We start from the raw sequence: 24415 nt of genomic DNA on the forward strand, positions 1-24415 counted from the left end.
TTCCTGGAGACTCCAGAGCAATCCTGGAGGGTTGGCAACCCTAACCCCAGGTAGGGGGAGAGGGTCTGATTACCCCAACACCCCAGGGTAACTGGGAGCAACAAGACCCTGTATGGGGAGAGGGTTTGATACCCCCACCCGGGGTAACAAGGCTCTGTTTTAGGGACAGGTCTGACACCCTCCCCCATCCCAAGGCAACCAGGCCCTGTTTGGGGAAATGGGCAAAAGATCTGAGACCCCACCCAAAGTAAGCAGAGCAATTGCCATCAATGTTCTCTATAAGCTGCATGCGTACACGGCTATGCAGTAATTTGCAAGGTACAGCGCAGGCCGCTCACAAGCTTTTCCATTTGAAAAGCTGTGCATGTGCAGAAATTTAAAGGGACTGTGCATTTAAATAAATGGGCCACACACAACAAAGACAATTTAGAGGGAACATTTATTGCCACCCCCTCCGCAACTGGAATTACTATAATAACCTCTGGGTTACTTATAAACATTTCACTAAAATGCCTTCTACATTCAAGGAGGTCCCAACAATTATTCAGGTTAAAAGAATAACTGCAAATGGTGGAGATCTAAAATAAAAGCAGAATACCCTGGAAACACAATAAAATCATCAGCATCTAACAGATTAACCTTTCAGCTGAGGCAGAAATGGAGAGTCCTCACCTGTTTTCTCAGATGCTGACTGACTTGTTGTGTATATGAAAAATTGTCATTATTTCTTAACAATTTTTTGTGTGCATATGTGCGTGATAGATGCTGTTTGTTCTCTTCAAGTCTGAGTCTTCCTGTCTGTTGCTTTGTTCAACAACTATCTTACTGATGTAATGTTATTGACTTATTTTTGTCAAAATGTGGGTTTGAGTTATATTAAATGCAGTGAAAATACACTGTGGTCTCTGCTAAAGGGTGTCAAACTGGGTGTTCAGTACTGCAGTGAAAATTCCTTATGCAAAAATGGTTTCTATCATATTCACATCCAGTACTGTTAACAATACCCAGTCCCATATAGTTGTTGTTTTTCAAAATGGTAAACCATATTGTCAATAGGTGTATCGCTACTGGAACCATTATATTACAGCCACCGCCAGTGACAGTCCTACTTGCACAGCCTCTGACATGCAAAAATGTCCCATGTTTAAATTTACTGTCTGAATTGTAAGACTTAAAAACACTAATGGAAATAGTAGGCTTGCGGCTCTTGCTGATGCTGCTAATCTGTTCTTCAGCTCCCTGTTATTTAGCTCTAAATAGCTTCTCTAGGCACAACACAAATTTGGAAGTACAGAACATATAGCTATACCGCTGAATGATTTTCACAGTTCAAGTGGACACAGCATGAAAATTTCAAACACCTGCCATTTTGTTTTACTGAAATCCTAGGCTTGTAGTGTATGTACCTTTAAGGGGAGAACTACTTTTTACAGCTCCTGTATACTGTAGTACCGGCAGTGACCACACCTGTATATAAACCCTGAGTAGGGATCTGTACGTTTAGTTTTAGAGTAACCCTCATCCAGTAAATACCTGTTGATTGTTCCCTGCAGTCTCGTGTCTAGTTATTGAAGGACACACAACATCAAAATACACGGATCTAACATTGGCGACGGGGCAGATTCGAACCTACCTGCAACTCTGCATTACCTCCCAGGGATTCGCTCCTGGAGAACAGTGGAAGAAGGTTGAGGCCAGAAGCACGGGCGTCGACCACGAGCAACCGCCCAGTCATCCAGCGGAGATTTGAGCATCACAGGGGAGGCTGTTGAGAGCTGGGCTTGGTTCTCCAGTCACGGTGCTCCAGCGAAACGGGCTGGCAACAGGTACGGCGCAGACCCTTCCCGGACAGCGGCGGCTACAGCCGACCGACGGCACAGAAAAGGCCGAGCAGCGTCGACGGGAGAAGAGAGAGGGTGGAGCGCACAGGGCGCAGCCGGAGTTCAGGACCGAGCGGCGTCGAGGGGAGAAGAGAGAGGGTGGAGCGCACAGGGCGCAGCCGGAGTTCAGGACCGAGCGGCGTCGACGGGAGAAGAGAGAGGGTGGAGCGCACAGGGCGCAGCCGGAGTTCAGGACCGAGCGGCGTCGAGGGGAGAAGAGAGAGGGTAGAGCGCACAGGGCGCAGCCGGTGTTCAGGACCGAGCAGCGTCAGCGGGGAAGAAAGGGAAACGCGCAGAGCGCAGCTGGTGTTCAAGGGCCGAGCAGCCGCAGCGGAGAAGAAGGCAGAGCGCGGGAAACGCCATTTTGAGCCGCAGCGGAGAAGAAGGGAGAGCGCGGGAAAACGCCATTTGAGCCGCAGCGGAGAAGAAGGGAGAGCGCAGGAAAACACCATTTTGAGCCGCAAGAAGAAGGGAAAGCGCGGGAAAACGCCATTTTGAGCCAGTCTAACCACACCCAGGGAGGCTGAAGAGTGGCAGTATCACAGCGTTCGACAATGAAGTCGAAGATTGGATGACATATGTCGAACGCATAGAAGTGTACTGCAAGGCAAATGAAGTGCCAGATGAGAGGAAAGCGCTGGTATTGTTGAATTCCATGGGTGCAAAAACGTATGGCTTACTGCGAAACCTAGTAACCCCAGAAAAGCTAGTGGAAAAGGATTTTGGAAACATAGTGTCAATCCTACAGAACCACTTAAACCCCACACCGCTGCTGATAGCAGAAAGATTTAAGTTTCACAAAAGGAACCGGCATAAAGATGCAAGTAATGCTGAGTATTTAACGGAACTGCGCAAGCTATCGAAACACTGCCAGTTTGGAACGGGACTAGCAGATACTTTAAGGGACAAGTTTGTGTGTGGGCTTCAAAGTGAAGAAACCCAGAAACGGCTTCTATCAGAAAAGGATCTTACGCCGGACAAGGCTTTCAGCATGGCAGTATCACACGAAGCAGCCGCACGGGCGCTGCAGATATACAACGGAGACCGCAAGAATATGGCACAAATGAAATGTCATACGGAACAGTGAAGTGCTATCGCTGCGGCAGAACAACACACGACCACAATGATTGCTGGTTTAAGGACAAAGAAAAGTAGGACACATAGCAAGAGTCTGCAGGTCGGGAAAGAAAACCAGCAGCAAGAAATCTCCACAGGAGAAGTACAAGAAGGTACATAAGGTGACGGAGAGTAGTTCAGACGAACAGAAAAGTGATACCGGAAGCAAGGAGCTGGGTTGTCTGAAACTACATCAGGTGATCCAAACGGAGGATCACCAAACTATCTGGGTCACGCTCAAGATAGCTGGAGTCCAAGTGAAAATGGAATTGGACACAGGATCAGCCCTAACAGTCATAAACCGAAGGGACTACAAGCGGCTATTCTCACATATACCCTTGAGAGATACAGAGATTGTCTTGAAGACGTACACGGGGCAAAAAGTCTACCCCAAAGGAAAAATAAGGGTGAACGTTGTATATAACGGTAAGGAAACACCAAGAATGGACCTATATGTATTGCCAGATGGAGGACCACCACTACTAGGACGTGAATGGATCCGGAAGATACAGCTAGATTGGCATTCCATACAAGCACTGACTGTAGATGCCAAAAAGGATGAGGACGCCACACCTGGACGACTGTCAAAAATGCTAACTGACGCACAAGAAGTGTTCCAGGAGGGGCTTGGAACACTAAAAGGCATAACAGTGATGATCAAAATAGAGGAAAATGCAAGCCCAAAGTTTTTTAAGGCCAGACCGGTGCCTTATGCGATCCGCCCAGCCGTCGAAGCAGAGCTGGAAGGTTTGGAACGTTCAGGAGTACTGTCCAAAGTGGACTGGAGCGAGTGGGCCACACCCATCGTTCCTGTAATGAAGAGGTCGTTGAGTAAGACGCCTGGGGAACCAAAGAAAGTTCGCATCTGTGGGGACTTTAAGGTGACAGTGAACCCAGTCCTTCTCACTGTACAATATCCGCTTCCGCGGATTGAAGATATTTTCGCCTCGCTATCTGGAGGGAAACACTTCACTAAGATTGATCTGGCCCAGGCGTACCTGCAAATGGAGGTAGAAGAAGCCTCGAAACTGTACCTCACGATCAACACTCATAAAGGTCTCTACCAATACAACCGGCTGGTGTTCAGGGTAGCATCAGCTCCGGCTATTTGGCAAAGGGCAATGGATCAAGTCCTGCAAGGGATTCCAGGGACCCAGTGTTATTTGGACGACATCCTGGTCACGGGCGAAAATGACAGTGCTCACCTTGCCAACCTGGAGCAGGTGCTCACTAGATTGAAGGAATATGGGCTCCGAGCAAATCGCCACAAATGCGAGTTTTTCCAGAAGCAGATCTCGTATTGTGGCCACGTTATTGATGAAGAGGGGTTACGTAAGTCCCCTGAAAAGATTGAGGCAGTAGTCAAGGCTCCAGCACCGGAAAATGTGTCACAACTGAGGTCGTTCCTCGGGCTGGTGAACTACTACCATAAGTTCTTGCCGAATTTGTCTACAGTACTACACCCACTGAACACCCTACTGCAAACGGGGGTACCATGGAAGTGGAATGATGAATGTAAACGAGCTTTCCAGAAGTGCAAAGAATTGATCACATCAAAAGAGGTGTTGGCTCATTTCAACCCAGCACTACCAATTCGGTTGGCGTGTGATGCATCACCCTATGGCATTGGAGCGGTGCTGTCGCACAAGTTCCCGGACGGCTCGGAGAGGCCGGTAGCCTTTGCGTCTCGGTCACTAACCTCAGCCGAGCGTAACTACGCCCAGATTGACAGGGAGGCCCTCAGCCTAGTGTGGGGAGTGAAAAAGTTCAACCACTATCTGCACGGGCAGAAGTTCACCTTGCTGACTGACCACCAACCACTTGTCTCCATCTTTAATCCAAAGAAGGGCGTGCCAGTGATGACTGCGCAGCGGCTACAAAGATGGTCCCTTTTTCTAGGGGCGAACCAATATGAAATCGAGTATAAGGGCACGAAACAGCATGGAAACGCTGATGGGCTATCACGCCTGCCACTGCCTACTGCGGAGGAAGCACCAGCAGTGGACCCTGTCGAAATATTTTATGCGACTATAATTGAACGCTTGCCAGTAACTAACGCTGATATAGAGAAGGAGACCCGAAATGACCCGACACTGTCTCGGGTATATGACTTGACGGTGAAGGGATGGCCAACACTTGGCGACTCACTGTTGCCAGCATTCTCATCCAGAAGAGAACAGCTGTCAGTATGCCAGGGGACCTTGATGTGTGGATCCCAAGTGGTAATTCCACCCAAGTTAAGGGAGAGAGTGCTAAATGAGCTTCACGAAGGCCATCTGGGAGGGGTGAAAATGAAAAGCCTTGCTAGGGCTTATGTGTGGTGGCCGGGGATTGATCAGCAAATTGAGGACCTGACAAAGAGTTGTTCAGGATGCCAGAAGGTCCAAAATGCACCACCACATGCCCCTCTACACCCATGGGAGTGGCCCTCATCTCCATGGCAACGGGTGCATATTGATTTTGCTGGTCCATTCATGGACTCAATGTTTCTAATAGCCGTGGATGCGCACTCGAAATGGCCTGAGGTGATCAAAATGTCGTCCACCACCACGGAGAAAACTATTGCAGTCCTACGGACCATATTTGCCAGGAACGGCTTGCCAGAGCAGATTTGCTCTGATAACGGACCACAGTTTGTGTCCAAAGAGTTTCGAAGATTCATGAAAAGGAATGGGGTAAGGCATTACACATCCGCCCCGTATCATCCAGCCACAAATGGATTGGCTGAGAGGTTCGTACAAACCTTTAAGAAAGCAGTAAGGGCCATGTGCGATGACGACATTCCACTGCAGCATAAGGTGGACAATTTCCTGTTAGCCTACAGAAATGCGACACATGCAGTCACCAACCAGACCCCGGCCATGATGTTCTTTAACCGAAGGTTGAGATCTCGTCTGGATTTGCTCAGACCAAATGTACGAAGAAATGTTGAGAATAAGCAATTCCAGCACATCAATGAGAAGCCGACAAGGAGCTTCAATGTAGGGCAACCAGTCTTGGCCCGCGACTACCGAACAGAGAAATGGCAACCAGGAACGATATGCACACGGCAGGGGCCACTAATGTGGATGTTGGGGAGAACATTGTGAGACGCCATGTCGACCAGATCCTAGAGTCACAGGAACGAGTCAACCCCATGTCTCGCGCACCTGGTGATGAACCCGACATACAGGTAGCATCTACCCCAGAAACAGTAGCATCGAAAGCTGATGAACCAACCAACGACAGGGGGCCAGAATCGCCTCCGCACCAAGAGCAAGACACTCAGGAAAGGCGCTATCCAGAAAGGATCAGGAAGCCGCCCCAAAGACTGAATTTATAAATGGACTATTTTCAGTTAATGTGCATGTTAAAAGTGTTAATTGTTAAATGAATGTTATGGTACTGTCAATCTAAAAGGGGAGGAATTGTAGTGTATGTACCTTTAAAGGGAGAACTACTTTTTACAGCTCCTGTATACTGTAGTACCGGCAGTGACCACACCTATATATAAACCCTGAGTAGGGATCTGTACGTTTAGTTTTAGAGTAACCCTCATCCAGTAAATACCTGCTGATTGTTCCCTGCAGTCTCGTGTCTAGTTATTGAAGGACACACATCAAAATACACGGATCTAACAAGGCTAACCTACATTTTTTTACCACAAGGAGCTGTTGAGGATTGATGCATTTAAGGGAAAGCTAGATAAACACGAGGGAGAAAGGAATAGAAGATTATGCTGATAGGATTAAATGAAGAGGGGTGGGAGGAGGCTCACGTGGAGCATAAACAGCAGCATGGACCAGTTGGGCCGAATGGCCTGTTTCTGTGCTGTGCATTCTATGTAATCTATGTAAAAACTGCATACAACAAAATATGATTAAAAGATTGGTATTCTATCAACGTAATGCAAATATATTTAAATTGTTATACCCTTATTTAGGTAATGCTAATGTGAAACTCAAACAATTAGCATGAATCATAGAATAGTTACAGCATGGAAGGCGGCCATTCGGCCTGTCGAGCCCATCCCGACTCTCTGCAAGAGCACTTCAGCTAGTCCCACTCCTCCGCCCTTTCCCCGTAGCCCTGCTTTTTTCCTTCAGATACTTATCCAACTCCCTTTTGAAAGTCATGCTTCACCACCCTTTCAGGCACTGCATTCCAGATCCTTGAGATTTTCCTCAAGTCGCCTTTGGTTCTTTTGCCAATCACCTTAAATATGTGTCCTCTGGTTCTTGACCCTTCTGCCAATGGGAACAGTTTCTCTCTATCTACGCTGTCCAGACCCCTCATGATTTTGAACACCTCTATCAAATCTCCTCTCAATCTTCTCTGCTCTAAGGAGAACAACCCCAGCTTCTGCAGTCTATCCACGTAACTGAAGTCCCTCATCCCTGGAATCATTCTCGTAAATTTTTTCTGCACCCTCTCTAAGGCCTTCACATCCTTCCTAAAGTGCAGTGTCCAGAATTGGACACAATACTCCAGTTCAGGCCGAACCAGTGTTTTATATCGGTTCATCATAATTTCCACATTTTTATACTCTATACCTCTATTCATGAAGCCCAGGATCCCGTAAGCTTTTTTAACTGCTTTCTCAACCTGTCCTGCCATCTCCAACGATTTGTGCACATATACCCCTAGGTCTCTCTGTTCATGCACCCACTTTAGGATTATACGCCCTTTAGGATTGTACCCTTTAGTTTATATTTCCTCTCTTCATTCTTTCTACCAAAATGTATCATTTTGCACTTTTCTGCGTTAAATTTCATCTGCCGCGTGTTCGCCCATTCCACCAGCCTGTCTATGTCTTCTTGAAGTCTATCACTCTCCTCCTCACTGTACTTCCAAGTTTAGTGTCATCTGCAAATTTTGAAATTGTGCCCTGTACACCCACATTTGAGTCATTAATATATATCAAGAAAAGCAGTGGTCCTAGAACCGACCCTTGAACACCACTCCTCCTGTCTGAAAAACAACCGTTCACCACTACTCTCTGTTTCCTGTCACTTAGCCAATTTTGTATCCATGCTGCCACTGTCCCTTTTATTCCAAGGGCTTCAACTTTACTGGCAAGCCTATTATGTGGCACTTTGTCAAACGCCTTTTGGAAATCCACGTACACCACGTCAACCGCATTGTCCTAACCAACCCTCTCCGTTATCTCATCAAAAAACTCAATCAAGTTGGTTAAACATGATTTGACTTTAACAAATCTGCGCTGGCTTTCCTTAATTAATCCATACTTGTCCAAGTGACTGTTAATTTTTTTCCCTGATTATTGTTTCTAAAAGCTTCCCCACTACCGAGGTTAAACTGACTGGCCTGTAGTTGCTGGGTTTGTCTTTACACCCTTTTTTGAACAAGGGTGTAATATTTGCAATTCTCCTGTCCTCTGGCACCACCCCCATTTCTAAGGAGGTGTACCAGTAAATGCACCAGTACCTGGATTATTATTCATAATTGTTTTTGGTGGCCGTGGGGATGGTTTTGGGAGAGCAGTCTCACTCAATGCTTTGGCTGCAGCAGCATGTTGAGCCTTTTTAATACTGCTTCCTTCGGCTTCCCAGGTTTGATCTCCAAGGGTCAACTGTACAGTGAAGATCTGCATGAAAAGAAAATCAAAATCAATTACGTCAATGATTGGGGTTTATCATTTTCTGTAAACATCTTAAATGGTCCATCAGAGCTTAACACAGCAATCTCACCAGGGCATATACAAAGTGTCTCCAAATCCTACATTTTTTCATCTACCTTTTCAATAAAAAGATTCTTTATCTATTTCACAGAATTAAACTACACAGAGGCAGATACTTTTAGAAGTAGAAGTTCATTTCCAATTAATATTCACAAAACATAATTCTTGTCCTTAATCATTCTCTGTATAAATAATTGGTTTTAAACTATTTTAAATTTTGCGTTGCGTTGAAATAACCTGTGTATGCAAAGTATTCTCCATTTGTTAAATACAGCAATGTGATGAAATAGATGTTTCTAAGGAAAGGCTAGCCAAATGATATGTTGAGCTACTGAAAATCAGTTTCTACCCAACTTATGAAACCAAGGCTTTAGTTACATATCATGCAACTCAGATCACTCCAGTTTTTTTCAAAATGTACTATTTAAGCTACATTTGCCTCCTCCCATCAGGACAGTTCTGATTATCAATAATGAACCGTGCATGCTCACAATACCCACAGTTCACATCATCTGTTACTAGCAAGTCAAATTCAGGTCTGAAACAAATCCAATTTAAGTAACTGAATCTAGAAGCATCAGACCTATTAAAAATAAGGTGCCACGCACATACATTGAGACAATTTAACAATATTTGTCTGCGCGCTGGATAGGCACCACCATTTTCAAAGTGTTTAGACATCCATACTTTGTTGGCTTTTGCCAGTACCTAAAAAGGAATTATTATCCAGTAAGTGCTCCTTTTCCTTATGATATTTTGACTAGTTGTGTTGAGATTTCCCCAATCCTATACACCCAGTGTTATTTTTTGTGGTGATCTCTATATTAATTTGGCGGTATTTGTGGGCTACCAAGACTGAAAACCACCATATAAATCCCTCTATAACAACAGAAAATGCTGGAAAAACTCAGCAGGTCAGGCAACATCCGTGGAGAGAAATTTCAGTTGACGTTTCGGGTCGAACCCTTCTTTAAAACTGGAAAGAAAAGAAAATAGATCGAAGGCAGGGCTGCGATCGGACAAAAGAAGTGAAAGAAACAAAAGAAGTAAAAGAGACAATGAAAGGTATTAGAAGCTAGACGAAATGGTAATAGGCTGAGATAAGGTGTAAAGTGTACTGGCAGGTCAAGGATCGCAAGTTTCATCCACTCTTGGACACCAACGCCCCTCCGGAACCTTCTTCCCCTTCACTTTCCTCTGAACCCCCCTTCTCCCAATCTCACCCCCTGCCGCGTTTTCACTATCCCCTCTGACCTTCCACTCTCTGACCCTGAACGATCAGTCCTCAGCAAAGGCCTAAGCTTCATCCCCTTACGTCCCCACCTCAATGAATTTTGAGCTCGGCACGATGTTGAGCTCTTTTTCCGCCGCCTTCGTCTCCGTACCCACTTCTCTGGCCAGGAGTCTTCCCCCCGCACAACTGACCCTTTCTCCCGCTTGCAGAATTCCCGTTCTACCTGGACCCCTCCCCCTGGCCTCTTACCCTCTCTAGATCTTTTCATTGCTAACTGCCGCCGTGACATCGGCCGTCTCCATTTCTCTGCTCCCCTCACTCACTCTAACCTACCTCCCTCTGAACTTGCAGCACTCCATTCTCTTAGATCCAACCCTGACATTATCATTAAACCCGCTGACAAGGGTGGTGTTGTTGTTGTTTGGCGTACTGACCTCTACCTAGCGGAAGCTGAACGCCAACTCTCCGACACCTTCTCCTACCTCCACCTGGACCGTGACCCCACTACCGAACATCAAACCACCGTTTCCAAGACTGTCACTGGCCTCATCTCCTCTGGAGATCTTCCCCCCGCTGCCACCAACCTCATAGTTCCCCAACCCCGCACAGCCCGCTTCTACCTCCTTCCATAATCCACAAACAGGACTGCCCTGGTAGACCCATCGTTTCAGCCTGTTCTTGCCCCACGGAACTTATCTCTTCCTATCTTGACTCTATCTTTTCTCCCCTTGTCCAGTCTCTTCCCACCTACATCCGCGACTCTTCGGACGCCCTCCGCCACTTTAACAGTTTCCAGTTTCCTGGCCCCAACCGCTTCCTTTTCACCATGGACGTACAATCCCTTTACACCTCCATCCCCCACCCGGATGGCCTGAGGGCACTCCGCTTCTTCCTTGAAAAGAGGCCCGACCAGTCCCCATCCACCACCACCCTCCTCCGCCTGGCTGAACTTGTTCTCACATTGAACAACTTCTCCTTTAACTCCACTCATTTCCTCCAAATCAAAGGTGTTGCCATGGGTACCCACATGGGTCCTAGCTATGCCTGCCTTTTCGTGGGATATGTGGAACAATCTTTGTTCCAGTCCTACTCGGGTCCCCTCCCTCACCTCTTTTTCCGATACATTGATGACTGTATCGGTGCCGTTTCCTGCTCTCGCCCCGAACTTGACAATTTCATTCACTTTGCCTCCAATTTCCACCCTTCCCTCACCTTCACATGGTCCATCTCTGACTCTTCCCTTCCCTTCCTCGACTTCTCCGTCTCCATCTCTGGGGATAGGTTATCGACCAATATTCACTACAAGCCCACTGACTCCCACAGCTACCTGGACTACACTTCCTCCCACCCCACTTCCTGTAAGGACTCTATTCCATTCTCCCAGTTTCTCCGTCTCCGCCGTATCTGCTCCGACGATGTCACCTTCCACACCAGTGCTTCAGACATGTCTTCCTTTTTCCGCAACCGAGGATTCCCCTCTACCATGGTTGACACTGCCCTCGACCGTGTCAGTTCTATCTCCCGCACATCTGCCCTCACCCCTGCCCCTCCCTCCCGGAACCACGATAGGGTTCCCCTTGTCCTCACCTTTCACCCCACCAGCCTCCACATTCAACGGATCATCCTCCACCATTTCCGCTACCTCCAAAGTGATCCCACCACCAAACGTATCTTCCCCTCCCCTCCCCTTTCAGCATTCCATAGGGACCGCTCCCTCCGAGACACCCTAGTCCACTCCTCTATCACCCCAAACAGCCCTTCCCCTTCGCCTGGCACCTTCCCGTGCAAGCGGAGGAGATGTAACACCTGCCCCTATACCTTCCCACTGTTCAGGGCCCCAAACACCCCTTCCAGGTGAAACAGCGATTTACTTGTACTTCTCGCAATCTAGTATACTGTATTCGCTGCTCACGATGCGGTCTCCTCTACATTGGGGAGACCAAACGCAGATTGGGTGACCGCTTTGCGGAACACCTCCGTTCAGTCCGTAAGGGTGACCCTGAGCTTCCGGTCGCCTGTCATTTTAATTCACCGCTCCATTCCCACTCGGACCTCACCGTCCTTGGCCTCTTGTATTGTTCCACGGAAGCTCAACGTAAACTCGAGGAACAGCACCTCATCTTCCGATTAGGCACTCTGCAGCCTTCCGGACTCAATATCGAGTTCAACAATTTCAGATCATAAGCTCGGCCCCTATTACATTTTTTCTTGTAATTTTTCCACTCCTTTCCCCTTCCCCCCCCCCCCCCCCTTTCCTTTTGTTTCTCTCTCACACCTGGCAGCTATCTCTTGCCCTGCCAGTACACTTTACACCTAATCTCAGCCTATTACCATCTCGTCTAGCTTCTAATACCTTTCATTGTCTCTTTTACTTCTTTTGTTTCTTTCACTTCTTTTGTCCGATCGCAGCCCTGCCTTCGATCTATTTTCTTTTCTTTCCAGTTTTGAAGAAGGGTTCGACCCGAAACGTCAACTGAAATTTCTCTCCACGGATGTTGCCTGACCTGCTGAGTTTTTCCAGCATTTTCTGTTGTTATTTCGGATTTCCAACATCTGCAGTATTTTGCTATCATATAAATCCCTCTAATGGCACCAGAGATTTAATAAAACCTCTACTGTTGAACTGGCTTTCCAAATGCAAGTAAAATATTAAAAAAGCAATGGAAGGCAATGAGGGGAAAAAATGGTTGCAGTCCTGCAGATTTCATTCCAAACTGTTGATTGAGGGATAAATGTTGACCAAGATACCAGGAAAATTCCCCTGCTCTTCTTCAAGTAGTGCCATAGGGTAGCACCAGAATAAATCACACTTAAAAATCGTACGTTACATAAATTATCATTGGTTACACTTTATAATTAGTAGAAAAGCAAAATACGACGGATGCTGGAAATCTGAAATAAAAACAGAAAATGCTGGAAATACTCAGCAGGTCAGGCAGCATCTGTGGTGAGAGAAACAGAGTTAACGTTTCAGGTCGATGACCTTTCGTCAGAACTGGAAAAGTTAGAGATATAACAGGTTTTAAGCAAGTGCAGAGGCAGGGAAAGGGGAGAAAAGAACAAAAGGGAAGGTCTGTGATAGGGTGGAGGGCAGGAGAGATTAAATGACAAATGGTATGATTGCACAAGGCAAAAGGAGATGGTAATGGGACAAGTAAAGAAACAAAAGATGGGTCTAGAGGAGGTGAAAATGGGAATAGCAAAATCAGCAACAGCTGCCGTCCGAAGAAATGGGGGCAGAGGTTATGTTTTGAAATTGTTGAACTCAATGTTGAGTCCAGGAGGCTGTAAAGTGCCTAATCGAAAGATGCTGTTCCTTGAGTTTACGTTGTGCTTCATTGGAACAGTGTAGGAGGCCGAAAACAGAGATGGCAGAGTGGAAGTGGAGCGGAGAATTAAAGTGACAGGTGACCGGAAACTTGGGATCACTCTTGCAGACTGAACGGAGGTGTTCCGCAATGCGGTCACCCAATCTGCACCTGGTCTCCCCAATGTAGAGGAGACCGCATCATGAGCAGTGAATACAGTATACTAAATTGCAAGAAGTACAAGTAAATCACTGTTTCACCTGGAAGGAGTATTTGTGGCCCTGGATGTGTAGGGGGTGGCGTGTGCGCCCAGTCAGCTTCACCTCTGACTGTCCTCTGAGCGGTTCGAATCACTCCCACACCCCTGGGTTCTAGACACTGGACTTAGGTACAGGCGGCGATACAGAAAATCGAGTAGACAAGTGGTTTGGTGTAAGAAAACCATAATTTTATTATAAGCAGAATACAACAATCTTATGAAAATTACTGGTATGAAAATACAGGCATAGAATAATTACACTTATATGGGAATGGGGAACACACGGCACATCGAGGGAAAACAACTACATTAACGATCCCCTTATCCTTATCCCACCCCCTATACCTAACTAGATTAAGCTATGAGGGGCCAGGAATTCATGCTCACCAATCCAAAGCCTGTTGCTTTAATTGGGCTGGTTTTGAGGTCCGCTCTTGCTGTCCTTTAGGGTATCCCATCACCACGTGGTCTCAGGGCGCGGCGCTGAAGTTGTTGATGCGAAGCACCCTCCTTTTCCTCAGCTACCGTCGTCGTCTCGTCGCGATGGGTTTTCTTCTTCCTCTCCCTCGGGCGGTCGTCGACGGTAATGTTACGGTCGGGGGTCGATTGGCAGTCTTTATCGTCTAGATGATTTTACTATCCATGCTTCGAACGCCAGTTTATTCTTTAACCGGGCTACTATTGTCCATGTGACAAACGCCAGCTTATAACTAGGGTGTATGTCTCGATTCTTCTACCCATCCTTCGAATGCCAGCATATTCTTAAATTGGGGTTACACTATACGTCAATCTTATTCACCAAACACCAGCTTATAACTGGGCGTTGGTCCCCAAATGCGTCTTTCCGCTGCCCTTCTCTGTCTTTACCGGTTTACCTTCTTCTTCGTCTCGTCTCGTCTCGTCTGCCCGTTTGTGGCCTGTGTGGTTTTGAACTTGGGTCTCGTTCTCCTCCCGCATTTGGTCCCGGTGTAATGGGCGTCCTTGGTTGTTCAGCGGCGCGGGGAGCGAGAAGAGAGCCCGCCACGAGGCCAGGGCGCGAGTACGAGAGGCAGCAGGCCAAGGTCAAAAGATGAGGGCAGGCGCAAGAGAGCGATTGCTACTGATGGGCCTACAATTATACCCGTTCTTCAACTCCTTATCTGCGCGCCAAATCAGGTCAGTCCATTGTTTAACTTTTGGCAGGCTTGTTTAAATGATTACAGCCATTTATTTTAACGACTTGTGGAGTGGTTGTCTCCGGGTCTAATGGCCCCGATGTCCTGGTTGTTTGTCATGGATAAGACTTGATCGTCCCCATCCTGACTTGATGGCTACTGTGAGCTGTTACCGATTAAATATGCAGAAACCTAATGGCCTCGATTCTAGGCCCATTCTGGCTTGATCTATTTCAAGTCGAATGAATGCGTATTCTGTGTTTACTTTGTCTGGCTGGCTCCAGAGAGTCCTTTTCACAGATTCCTGCATTTTAAGTTTCGTCTCCGGGCCTGCCTGCTTGCAGAGCCTTGCTTTAAAAATCCTGTCGGTTTTGGTCACGAGGTTACAGAAGCCATTTTGGGTACCCTGGTTTTAATAACTTGTCCAAAACAGGGTCCCTTGATCCATAATTTGGGGAGTGCGGGAATTTTGAGAACCCTGCACTTACAGATGGTGGGAAGGGAGCAGGTGAAAGGACAGGTGTTGCATCTCCTGCACTTGCACGGGAAGGGGAGGGGGTGTTGGGGGTGAGTGAGGAGTGGACCAGGGTGTCACGAAGGGAACAGTCCCTTCGGAATGCTGAAAGGGGAGGGGAAGATGCGTTTGGTGGTGGGATCACACTAGAGGTGGCAGAAATTGCGGAGGATGATCCGTTGAATGTGGAGGCTGGTGGGGTGGAAGGTGAGGACAAGGGGAACCCTATCGTGGTTCTGGGAGGGAGGGGAAGAGGTGAGAGCAGAAGTGCAGGAAATAGAACAGACATGGTCGAGGGCACTGTCCACCATGGTAGTGGGGAATCCTCGGTTGAGGAAAAAGGAAGGCCTATTGGAAGCACTAGTATGGAAGGTGGCATCGTCAGAACAGAATTTCCTGGTGATGGTATTCCCATGACATTGCTGCGCTTGTCCTTCTCAATGGTAGAGGTCACAGAGCTGGGAGGTGCTGTTGAAGTAAGTTTGGCGAGTTGCTGCAGTGCATCCTGTAGATAGCACTTACTACAATTACCGTGAACCGATGGTGTAAAGGAATGATGGTGGAGTTCAGTAACAGAGTGCAAATCAAGCAGGCTTTGTCCTGGATGGTGTTGAACTTCTTGAATGTTGCTGCAGTTGCAGCCATCCAGGCGAGTTGCTTGGTGAAGAGACATTCAGGTGGTGAGCCGCTCCTCATAAAGCACCTAGCCTCTGTCCCGCTCTTATAGCCATGGTGCTGATATTAGCTTATATGGCAGTTAAGTTTCTGGTCAATGGTGATCCCCAGGATGTTGATGGCGGTGTCTAGGCAATGGTGGTGCCATTGAAGGCCAGGGGGAGGTGGTTGGGCCTTTTGTTAGAATGGTCATTGACCTAACACTTATATGGCATGAATATTATCTGCCACTTATCTGCCCAAGCCTGGGTGCTGTCCAGGTGCTGCTGCATTACCGGAGGAATTGTGAACTGTGCTAAACACTGTGGCATCATCATTGAACAGTCTCACTCCTAACCTTCTGACAGAGGGAAAGTCACTGATGAACCAACTGAAGATGGTTTGAGGAAATTGCAGAAGCAATGTTCTAAGGCTGCCATGAAGAGCCTCCAACAACCACAATCATCTTCCTGTATGTCAGGTATGACTCAAGACAATGGAGGGTTTTTTCATCGAACACTATTGAGCTCAGTTTGCTAGGACTCCTTGGTGCCATTTTCAGTCAAGTGTTGCCTTGATGTTGAGGACAGCCATTCTCACCTCTATTCTGGCATTCAGTTCTTGCATCCATGTCTGAACAATGTTTTGTTAAGGTCAGGACTCAACTGGTTCTAGCAGAACCAAAACTGAGCATCGGCGAGCAGGTTATTGGTGAAACTTGATTGCATTATTGATTACTTATTTCATTAATTTGCTGATGATTGGATGAAGCCTGGTCAGACAGTAATTGGCCAGGTTATATATATCCATTTTGTTATAGTTGCACTGGAATATCTTGGCTTGAGGACTGGCTAGCTCTGTTGCACAGGTCTTCAGCACTCCAGTCGGAATGTTACCAGGGCACATAGCCTTCACTGCATATATGTACTCAGCTGCTTCTTAATATCAGATGAAATGAAGCACATTGGCTCGACAATGGCATCTAAGATGGTGCGGTCCTTGGAAGGAAGCAGAGTAGGAGCTACTACTTACCACTTAAGGCTGAAGACACTTGCAAATAGCTTTGTTGCTCAGCCATGGTTGAGGATAGGGATGTCCACTGAGCCTCCTATTCCTGTTATTTACCAGATTTCCTCCCACCATTCTTGACTGATATAGTAACACTACAGAGCTTTGCTCTAATCTGTTGATTGTGGGACACTTAGCTTTGTCTATAACCAGCAGTTTTTGTTGGTTAGGATGCAGGTATCCCTATATTGTAGCTTCACTAGCTTTGTGCCACATTCTATGGTATGCCTGGTGCTTCTCCTGGCATGACCTTCTACAATCCTCTTTGAACCAGGGCTGATCTCTCAGCTTGATGGGGATTAAGGAGTGAGGGATGTGTCAGACCATGAAGTTATAGATTGTGGTGATATACAATTATGCTGATGGTCCACAGCACCTCATCAATGCCCAGTTCTGTCCTTAGTCTATCCCACTTATTGCTACACTACACAATGGAGAATGTTCTCACTGTGAAGGTGAAACTTTGTCTTCGCAAGGATTATATAGTGGTGATTTCTGTCATTGCTATTGCAAAAAAAATAAGTCTGTGACAGGACAAAGTCAAGAAGGTTATTCCTTTGCGTTAGCTCCCTCACCACCGGACACGGGGCTAATCTGGCAGCTATGTCTTTCAGAACTTGGTCAGTGGACTGCGTCACCCAGAGTACATTTTGTGCTTCCTCCAAGTAGCGATCAATATGGAGGAGTACTGATTTGTCAGTTGACCAGAATGGGGGGTTGGGGGAGAAGAGGGCTGTAGATGGTAATCAGCAGGGTTCCTTAGCCTTGTTTGACCTGAAGGGACAAGACTTCATGAGTCTATGTTAAGGACTCCCAGCCAACTGTCAAGCATCCGCAATATTTTGCTTTTCAATACCACTACGGTCTGATGAGTCTATCTTGCCAGTGGGCCAGGACAAACTCAAACATGGTGATGGAGAAGTCTGGGATGTTAGCTGGTAGATATTATTCTGTGAGTACGACTATGTTAGGCTTGCCTGCCTCGGACAGCAACTTGGGCACCAGTTCCCAGATGAGGACAAATTTGCATGGTTAGCAATGTTTTGGCTCCTAGTCCGGCAATGTCTCGATTTTAAAATTCTCATCATTGTTTTCAAATCTCTCCATGGTTTTGCCCCTCCCTATCTCTGTAACCTCCTCCAGCCCTACAACACTTTCAAATCTCTTCACTCCTCCAATTCTGGCCTCTTGCGCATTACCGATTTTAATCACTCCACACCTTTGGCGGCTATGCCTTCAGCTGCTGAGCCCTAAGCTCTGGAAATCCCTCCCTAAACCTCTCTGCCTCTCTACCTCTCTTTCCTCCTTTAAGATGTTTCTTAAAACCTACCTCTTTAAAAAAGCTTTTGGTCATCTGCCCTAATATCTCTTTAGGTGGCTCGGTGTTAAAAGTTTGTTTCATAGCGCTCCTGTGGTGCGCCTTGGGACGCTTTACTACATTAAAGGCACTATATGAATGCAAGTTGTCATTGTCAGATATTTGTCTAATATTCTATTTTGTAGCAGTTGTTCTACAACTGGCTACCTTGCTGGACCACTTCAGCGGGCATTAAGAGTCAACCACATCTTCTGGGTCTGGAGTAACTTGAAGGTCAGAATGGGGAGAGTGGCATGTTCCCTTTCTTGAAGAACATTATTGAACCACTTGGATTTTTAGGGCTGTAATGAAATCTGTTTGTCTTGATCCTGTATTCGTTTTGCACTCATGTATATTACCCTCCCCCACTGTGTATAGTTTCACTTCCTCTTTCCCGACTAACCTGGGAGGTTCCAGGTCTTGGCTCTTGGCTCCGCCCCTGACTTCTCTTACATAAAGATCCCAGGATCTGTATGACTCATTCCTGTGAACCAGTCGGCGTGTTGAGATGTTAGCTCTGATCTTAGTGATTAAAAGCCAACTTGTTTAAGTCTATAACTTCTAGTTTTGTGGTTATTGAAGGCCCATCAAGGGCAATCTAGCAATTTTCTAAATTAAATTTTGTAACATGTCGTGATTTGAACTCTCAATCTTGGCTGCTAGTCCAGTACCTTTAACGTAGAAAAATGCCTCAAGGTACTTCACAAAGGCACAAGGAAAACTAGGTGGGTTTTAAGGAAAGTCTTAAACAAGGAGAATGAGGTAGAGGAACAAGGGATTCAATAACGGAATTCCAGAGCGTGCAGCCTAGGCAGCTGAAAGCATGGCCGCGAATGGTGGGGTGAAATGAAGTGAAGAGGGGGATACACAAGTGGTTAGAGTAAAAAAAAACAGATGGTTGGGCTGCAGGAGATTATAGAGATAGGGAGAGACAAGGCAATGAAGGAATTTAAACATAAGGATGAGAATTTTAAACTTAAGACGTTGGGGGAATGGGAGCCAATGTAGGTCAGCAAGAACAGGGGTGATGGATGAGTGGGACTTGGTGCAGGATAGGATAACGCACAGTAGGGTTTTGGATGAGCTAAAGTTTATCAGGATGCAGGATGGGAGGCTGGCCAAGAGAGCCCTGGAATAGTGAGTCTGGAGATGATAAAAGCATGAATGTGGGTTTCAGCATCAGATGGACTAAGGTAGGGGCGGAGGTGGTAATTCGCCTGGGAATTACACTGAGTAATATCATACAAAAGCTCTTAACAAGTCCATATTGATTTTTTCCCCACTATTTTAATAGCAGCATTATCCTATCAGTGTTAATTTGGTTCAGTTGGTAGCACTCTCACCTGAGTCAGAAAACTGTGGGTTCAAGCCCCGCTATAGCCCCAGCACATAATCTAGACCAAGACTGCAGCATTCTCTCAGTACTGCACTGGATTGTCGGAGGTGCCGTCCTTCAAATGTCTAAACAATCTCGTCTGTCCTCTCAGGCGCATATAAAAGATCCTAGGACACTACTCAAGGAAGAGCACCTCTAGCATCCGTGTTAACACACATCTCGTGTCCTTCATTTCATTGCTGTCTTTGGGACCTTGCTGTGCGCAAACAGGCTGCCACATTTATCTATAAAAACAGTGACTACACTTCAGAAATAATTAATTTGCTCTGAAACTCTTTGAGGACATGAAATGCGCTATGTAAATACTAATTCTTTCTTAAAACCAATGGGCAATTCTCATGTTAAAATAGCAGACAGAGGAATTTGAAACAAACATGCTAAGCATTCATATGATAATATCGCTCAGTGTAATTTCCAGGTAATAATGGTACATGAATATTTAGATAAAAATTACTGGAATCTTTCAACAAGCAAGCTTTACAGATACACAAATGGGACACATGGACATTCTTCCCATTATCAAAATTAGTACAATATTAGATAACAGAAAGTCACTCGTGAAGTCTAGGTAAAATCTAGTGAGGCATTTAAATTATTGACCAAATAAGTTACACCTTCTGGACAAAGGTACACAGATATAAACAATTTTTCAAAGGAATCCACTGAGGCTTTATTACTTCTGAGTTTGATGTTATCTCCTCCTATTACACACAGATGAGAAACTGAAAACCATTACTGTATTTGTATGATGACACTTTAGGAAGGAGAGTCAGTGCAGTGTGTTGAGGGGATTGGGAATGCTCGTATTGAAATTGTTTAACGAAACAAAGTTGAGAGGATTCTTTGGGCACAATGAGCCTGATCAGAGGAAATCTGTCACCAAGTTGAGAGAGAGTTTTAAAGCCAATTGAAGTTTAATACTCAAAGACAATGTTTAATGATTTGAATTTGCATACAGTGACGGCAGGGCCATATTAAAGGAACTCAGAGGCTGATGAGAATGTGTCATTTATTAAATTTGGTTAAAATCAGTAAAATTCAAATCTGAAAAAATTGTACAGGTGGACAAATCATAACTTAAATGGCCACTGCTTTTTAGGGGAGTTGGGGAGAATTAATTTAAATGTTTTCTACTAATTGAACTTAATTGAACTTAAGAGGAGGGAAAAACAACTGGAAATAAACTACAGTACTAGGAAAACACTATAAGCATCCAAAGATCTATACATCCATCACAAAGTCAAGTATCTATTCACTGATAATGGTGCATTTAATTTGAGACATATCAGATCACACAGATAAAAGCGTGCCTTGCATTAATGTCCTTATTCATTTTACAAGACCATCTAGAAGTCAAGATTATTTCATCTTCAATATTCAATTATTAGACAATGGCACCAAGATCACGATAACAGAATTATAAAAGGGGAAATCTTGCACTGAATGAGTATTACTTTCTAAATCAATATGCGAAGAGAAGTAATGCTACAAAATTCTAATAAAAACTTTTTTTTAAATGCTATTCAACTATTACCTTGGCATGGGCAGGCCCTCTTTCATTCAGAAGCTTGTACTGGGGCTGGATTCTGTTGAAACGGGCTAACTCATTCACCAGACACATTGGGGTTTTCTCTTTGGGGTTTGCCATGTTATCCTGGAAAGAAACTGCAACCAACACATTTAAGATAACATACCACGTAACAATGCCCAGCTTTGGAGAAAATAAATATTCACTTTGCAAATAAAAAATATGACTCACACTGCTTTAACTTATTGCCTGTACAAGACCTTGGTTAGGCCCCATCTAGAATACAGTGTCTAGTTCTGATCCAGAAAATGACCATGAAAGCAGCTGGATTGTTGTAAAAACCTAACTGGTTCACTTACGAACTTCAGGGAAGGGGACCTGCCACCCCAGCAGGTCTGGCCTCCAGTTCCACACTATGTGGTTGACTCTTAATGCCCTCAGGGATGGACAATAAATATTTCTTTGGCTGTGTCGCCCACATCCCAAGAATAAATATTTTAAAAAACTTTATATGCCAGTTAAATGATTACAATTAACTGTAAATGCCAGAACCATCAATGCGACTTTAAAAAAGTAACAAAAAACACCATCAGATTCTCAGCGCTAAACAATAAATCAAAATCCAGGTTATGAAAATAAATTGTAACCAGTAGCAAGGCTTTTTTGTCCCAAAATGGATGGTTTCATGTGCACGTTTTAAATGAGATGGCACTGCGTCATCTCGCATGTAAATTTATCACTCCTCCCGATCCTAACATATGCATAAACTAAGATGATATCCCCACATTTTAACTAATGCCCCAGTTGTCAGAGTCAGAGGTATTTCTAGTGGTACAGGTCGCACTTTAATCAGAGCTCTGTACGTGCATACTTAAACGTGTTCACCAGCTTCTGACATTTGATGACATTTCTAACGTGAGACAGCTGACAGAATAGTATGCTTTCTAATATTAAAATTTTACAAAGTCAGAAGACCACCTAAATTCTTTTTAAAACTGCACGTTTTAATATGGAAACATCGGCTCTGCAGTAGCTATAATTAAACAAGTGACATGCAGCACTTGAGCTATAAAACAACCCTTCCTTTACTTTTCTATTTTCTACCCTCCTTGCCTGAAGGCATTACCTCTTGCTGGGATACAGTTCCACAGTCAGCAGGAGCCATACCAAAGTATACCAAAGTAGTTGCTCTTCACCTGTGAGCCTAGATAGCAAGTGTCAGTGAGTCATTTATTTAGAGTTTCACACTGACACCTGATTTTGTTCCCACTTGACATCCAAACACACTTTCCAGTTGGTGTCACTTAGTAATAATCAGGAGTGGGAACCTTGGCTGATTTGTTCCCCTTTCTAAACGAGGAGCAGTGAAACCAATTACAGAACTTTTAGGGACCTTCTAGTCTGTGCAGCTTAGTACCCTTCTCTGGGTGAGACCTAAAGGCAGTCTCACTATCGACACCAAACTGCTGATTTTTCAATAATTTTTACAAGATGGATATGAATAAGGAAGGCCATTGTCCCATCTTAGTTCAAGCACCTTTTTAAAAAATTTGTTCTGGGATGTGGGCGTCGCTGGCAAGGCCAGCATTTATTGCTTTGCCCTTGAGAAGGTGGTGGTGAGCCGCCTTCTTGAACTGCTGCAGTCCGTGTGCTGAAGGTACTCCCACAGTGCTGTTAGGGAGGAAGTTCCAGGATTTTGACCCAGCGACAATGAAGGAATGACAATACATTTCCACGTCAGGATGGTGTGTAACTTGGAGGGGAACTTGCAGGTGATGGTGTTCCCATGTGCCTGCTGCCCTTGTCATTTTAGGTGGCAGAAGTCGCGTGTTTGGGAGATGCTGCCAAAGAAGCCTTGGCGAGTTGCTGCAGTGCATCTTGTAGACACTGCAGCCAATGATGCGCCGGTGGCGGCGAGAGTGAATGTTCAAGGCTTGGATGGGGTGCCCATCAAACAGGCTGCTTTGTATTGGATGGTGTCGAGCTTCTTGAGTGTTATTGGAGCTGCACTCACCCAGGCAAGTGGAGAGTGTTCCATCACATTCCTGACTTGTGCCTTGTAGATGGTGGAAAGGCTTTGGGGAGTCAGGAGGTAAGACACTCGCCGCAGAATACCCAGCCTGACCCGCTTTTGTAGCCAGAGTATTTATGTGGCTGGTCCAGTTAAGTTTCTGGGCAATGGTGACCCCCCCAGGATGTTGATGGTGGGGGCTTCGGCGATGGTAATACAGTTGAATGTCATGGGGCAGTGCTTAGACTCTTGCTTGTTGGAGATAGAACTGCCAGGCAATGACTGTGGCGCGAATGTTACTTGCCACTTATCAGCTACATGCGGCCATGGACTGCTTCATTATCTGAGGAGTTGCGAATGGAACTGAACACTGTGCAATCATTAGCGAACATCCCCACTTCTGACCTTTCTCCAGAAAGACAATACAGGTTGGCTCCCCCTCTAGACCAAACTATTACGGCATCCAACTGTTAAATGATTCTAGGGGTCTCGTCTTCACTAACCTACCCAGAAGCCCATTCAATGTGTTATGTGAAGAAATTCCAAACATCAGTTCTAAATTTGCCTTTTACTGGGTTTGAACTGATGTCCTCTTATTGTACTGTCATGGTTTAGTTGAAGTAAAGATCAGGATCTTCATTTTCTATCTACTATTTTATATACCTCTGCATATTCACCTTTCAGTCATCTCCTTTCAAGGCTAAAAAGCCCAAGTTTCTCCAGTCTTTCCTTATTGCTCAGTCCTCGGACATTAGGGATTAACTTTGTGCCACTTCTCTGAACTGTCTCCGGGGCTTGAATCTTGGTAACTAGAAATGGACACAGTACTCAAGATGTGGTCTGACCAGAGCATTATACAGTTTGAGCATAACCTCCTCTCACCTATACTCTACTACTATATGGACTACACAGTCCAGCATTCAACCTGCTTTGTTGATTACCACTCCAAAGTGATTGGACATGTTGCGTGCCGAGACAACTCCTGGATTGCTCAGCGTCATCCATAGCTATTCCGACATAATTTATGATGTCAGATCTGGAGGGGCGTTGGTATCTAAGAGTTGTTGAAGCTACAGCTCCTCTAGACCCATTTTTTTGTTTCTTTACTTGTCCCATTACCACCCCCTTTTGCCTTGCACCATCATCCCTTTTGTCTTTTAATCTCTCCTGCCTTCCACCCTATCACAGACCTTCCCTTTTTTCTTTCCTCCCATCTCCCCCTTTCCCTGCCTCTGTACTTGCTTAAAACCGGTTAC

General features: G+C 45.6%; 1 protein-coding gene across 7 annotated transcripts in view; it reads right to left on the reverse strand.

Annotated features, from left to right (window-relative positions):
* Positions 1-24415, reverse strand: part of LOC147114985 (double-stranded RNA-binding protein Staufen homolog 2-like) — a 236863-nt gene that overhangs the window by 128439 nt on the left and 84009 nt on the right. For 6 of the 7 annotated variants that reach the window (XM_085993166.1, XM_085993162.1, XM_085993168.1 and 3 more), the window contains 2 exons: positions 21155-21285; positions 8424-8583 (listed from right to left, as the gene is read on the reverse strand). In XM_085993166.1, the coding sequence (XP_085849292.1) occupies positions 8424-8583; positions 21155-21285 (291 nt within the window). Of the gene's footprint in view, positions 1-8423; positions 8584-21154; positions 21286-23836; positions 23969-24415 lie in introns of all 7 variants that reach the window. The other variant, XM_085993169.1, reaches the window with a different exon arrangement.

Source organism: Somniosus microcephalus, chromosome 7, assembly GCF_052327205.1.
Source record: "Somniosus microcephalus isolate GS21.2 chromosome 7, FLI_Smic_1.0, whole genome shotgun sequence".
NCBI lineage: Eukaryota > Metazoa > Chordata > Chondrichthyes > Squaliformes > Somniosidae > Somniosus > Somniosus microcephalus.